Source organism: Limulus polyphemus, unplaced genomic scaffold (assembly GCF_000517525.1).
Source record: "Limulus polyphemus unplaced genomic scaffold, Limulus_polyphemus-2.1.2 Scaffold68, whole genome shotgun sequence".
NCBI lineage: Eukaryota > Metazoa > Arthropoda > Merostomata > Xiphosura > Limulidae > Limulus > Limulus polyphemus.
The window spans coordinates 546,805-550,625 of record NW_013665678.1 but is presented as its reverse complement, the minus strand read 5'-3'; the positions used below and the strand labels follow the sequence as shown (position 1 = coordinate 550,625).

Here is a 3,821-nt window from a genome sequence, read left to right as displayed (position 1 = left end):
TATTTACCAACAATGTATAATCATGTAACTAGGGAGTTATGGTGGTTTTATTTACCAACAATGTATAAACATGTAACGAGGGAGTTATGGTGGTTTACTTTACCAATGATGTATACTCATGTAACTAGAGGGGTTATCGAGGCTTAATTTACCAATAATGTATAAACATGTAACTAGAGGGTTATGGAGGCTTAATTTACCAACAACGTATAAACATGTAACTAGAGGGTTATGGAGGCTTAATTTACCAACAACGTATAAACATGTAACTAGGGAGTTATGGTGGTTTAATTTACCAACAACGTATAAACATGTAACTAGGGAGTTATGGTGGTTTACTTTACCAATGATGTATACTCATGTAACTAGGGAGATGGGGGAGATTAGTTGAGACAGCAGAATAAAAGGGTAAAACTGAAGGAATTAAAAGGAGTTAATGTCAATTTTGTGCAAGACAACTGAAATGTTATATTGTGTTCAGTATATAGACGCATTGTTTATTTTAGGAAGCACATTACTGTGTAATTGATGATAAGTTTATACTTAGCTATACTTCTATTCGCAGTGATATGAATTTGTGCGTTGTCCTATTTTAATCTATGCAGCTTAAACTGTATTGTATTTGAGTATAATATAGGCATACTAGCATATTCTGCACGTTTAAACACTTTATGCTTATTTTCTCATGACTTGTTCATTCGACCGTTCATTTATACATCATGTGTTGTTTTTATGACTTTGAGAAAAATACTTTAAAACATATTACTTGTGCTAAACAGAAAATCAAGATATACTTAAAACAAACATATAAACTGTTATTAAATGTTCTATGAAAGACCACTTTTCTTTTTGTATCTTAGAAAAAATTAAAACACAAAAACCAATAAAGCCAGCAACCTCATTGTTCATTATTCTGTGAAATTGAGTACTTAAAGAACAGGGTTCAGTTTCATTCATAAGAACCTGATGGTAAAAAGGATAAAAAGTGACAGTAGCGAATTTGTAAAGAACAATTTTGACCATCTTAATTATAATAACACTCATAAGCAACAAAGTATTTTACTTATATCAATTTGTAAATCAAATGTATCTTTTACGTTTTAACAATAACATCATGTTAAAACCTTCTGCACGAAGAATAAACGTCATCGTGAGCTATTATACGACTAAAAAGTTTTAGGATAAAAAATATAACATGTTTTTAATCTTCATACACTAATCGTCTTTCACAGTGCATGTTGATAGTCTTCTGATTCAAATCCGTTAACAGTCTGAGTTTTTGAGTTTAGTGAAATTTATGCTTGATTTCTTTTCTAGGATGACATTCAAAAAATTAGTGCCTTATAATTTTGACAAAAAATTAGGAAATGAAGTACTAAATATTCAAACAGAAATAATGATATATGAATATGATTTTTTTAAGTTGTCTTCTTTGATTTGAAATTCGTAAACCATCTTACAACCTAGCTACGTTATAAAGGTATATACTTACTTAGGCACAAAGTTAGATATATACTGTAGACCATTATAATCCGTGAAATGTAATTTTCTTTTGAAAGTCCGAACTACCAGGGCGCAGTTAGGAGAGTATTCTGGATTCAAGGGTGTATGCCTCTGCACAGGAAAGATTATTCCGGGTTGTCCTACAGTGAGTAGAGACGCTACCAGCACAATATACCTGCAACATATGGTAAACAATGTGCATATACATATATAGTTATTAGAAAAAAGAACATAGGTGTATATTAAATGGAAAATAAAGATATTCTATATATATATTCATTTATTTATGTGGGTGTGAAATAACAGAAATGCAGAATTTTATTTGTTGTACCCAAACGCCCTCTGGTAGAAGACTTTGATTGTTATGGAAATCCATTCGAAGCTTCACTGACCAACAATGTATAAACATGTCATTTCAGGGACATAAAATTAGATGACACAGAATAATTAATGTCTGAAACTGAGAGAAATAAAAAGTTATAAATATATTGAGGAAACGCCCTTATAAATAAGCAATTACTGATAATTCTACATTTGCGCTTAGCATATGTTATGACAATCGCATCCATTAAATTCAACCCTTTTTCTCTCTCCTTCCATATATCCACACATATGTTTGTTTGTGTACTAAATATACGACCTTCTACACACACATACAAAAAGGAGTTAGGAAGGCTTAACGTGCATCTGTTAAAAACATAGATGGAATGATTCTGTTACTGACGTTTGTAAAATCAAAGTAACAATTTTGATCTGTTATGGATTTCGCGCAAAGCTACACGAGGGCTACCTGCGCTAGCCGTCCATAATTTAGCAGTGTAAGACTAGAGGGAGGCAGATAATCATCATCAACTCTTGGGCTATTCTTTTACCAACGAATAGTGGGATTTACCGTCACATTATAACGCCCCCACGGCTGAAAGGGCGAGCATGTTTGGTGGGGCGGAGATTCGAACCCGCAGATTGCGAGTCGTGCACTCTAACCACCTGGTAATCACAATAACAAGAAGAAAAGGTGAAATTCGAATGTAAAATTGTCTTAAAAACGTGCCAATATCCTCTTACTCATGTACTTTCGGACAAAACTTTTTAAGCGACTAATATCTTCTTTATACCCTTTGTGTATTTACCAGCCTCTTGAACTAATGCTATTATCTAGTATACACTGTTGACTAAGATATTTCCTCAAGCTGTTATTTCCTCGTCACGCATGTTGTCAAATTTTCATGGCCTGAACGTTAACCTTGTCTTTAGCAGATCAGTGTTCTTCTCCAGAGGACTTCGTAGACTTCCTTGTGGGGTTTGTTACCATACATCTACATAACTCTTAACAGAAACTACCACGTTAGGTTACCACGTTACTACTTAGGTCTTATCTAATCGTGAAGTCATTTCACTAATACGAAACAAATCTTGCTTCCGTGTTATTTAGACCATAAAGCACAAAACCGAGACTATTTCTTAGCAATATATAATCTTCTCTTGTTTAATATATATATGAATTACTTTTGTACGCAGTATTTAGCCGGATAAGTATTAAGAAATGCAAGATAATTATACGTTTTTTCTCACTGGTTACAATTGCAAAATATTATTTTTACTTACTGTTGCTTAAGCAGTGCATGGGTTTTTGTTGTTTTTTTACGGTAGTTAATGACAATCGTTGTTACCATAGCTACAGTTTATCAACGATTATTTTATATTCGTAAAAATCAATTATCAGTCCCTATCGAATTAATGAAAAATGATTTTTGCCCCATGTTACATTAGTAACATGATTATTGCCTGCTGTTACATAAATAACACATATAACCATCAGATGATGTCACATTAGAAATATTATATGATTAACATATAACAGATGATATTTGCTCAGTGTCACATTAGTTACAATTGGTTGCTGTTCCAATAGCAACAAATTATTTTTGCCCCATGTTACATTAGTAACATGATTATTGCCTGCTGTTACATAAATAACACATATAACCATCAGATGATGTCACATTAGAAGTATTATATGATTAACATATAACAGATGATATTTGTTCAATGTTATATTAGTTACAGTTAGTTGCTGTTCCAATAGCAACACATGATTGTTCTTCATTTTTTATTAGTTACAGATGGTTGCTGTTCAGTTTTACAATAGCAACACATGATTGTTGCTCAATGTTCATTAGTTACAGATGGTTGCTGTTCGGTTTTACAATAGCAACACATGATTGTTGCTCAAAGTTCATTAGTTACAGATGGTTGCTGTTCGGTTTTACAATAGCAACACATGATTGTTGCTCAAAGTTCATTAGTTACAGATGGTT

The 3,821-nt window shown here is 32.6% G+C and overlaps 1 protein-coding gene across 1 annotated transcript in view; it reads right to left on the bottom strand.

The window, feature by feature from the left end:
* The window catches only part of LOC106465467 (peroxidase-like), a 47,606-nt gene that overhangs the window by 39,418 nt on the left and 4,367 nt on the right, over positions 1-3,821 (bottom strand). The window contains exon 2 of the mRNA XM_022393884.1: positions 1,493-1,678. Within this exon, the coding sequence (XP_022249592.1) occupies positions 1,493-1,678 (186 nt within the window). The remainder of the gene's footprint in view (positions 1-1,492; positions 1,679-3,821) is intronic.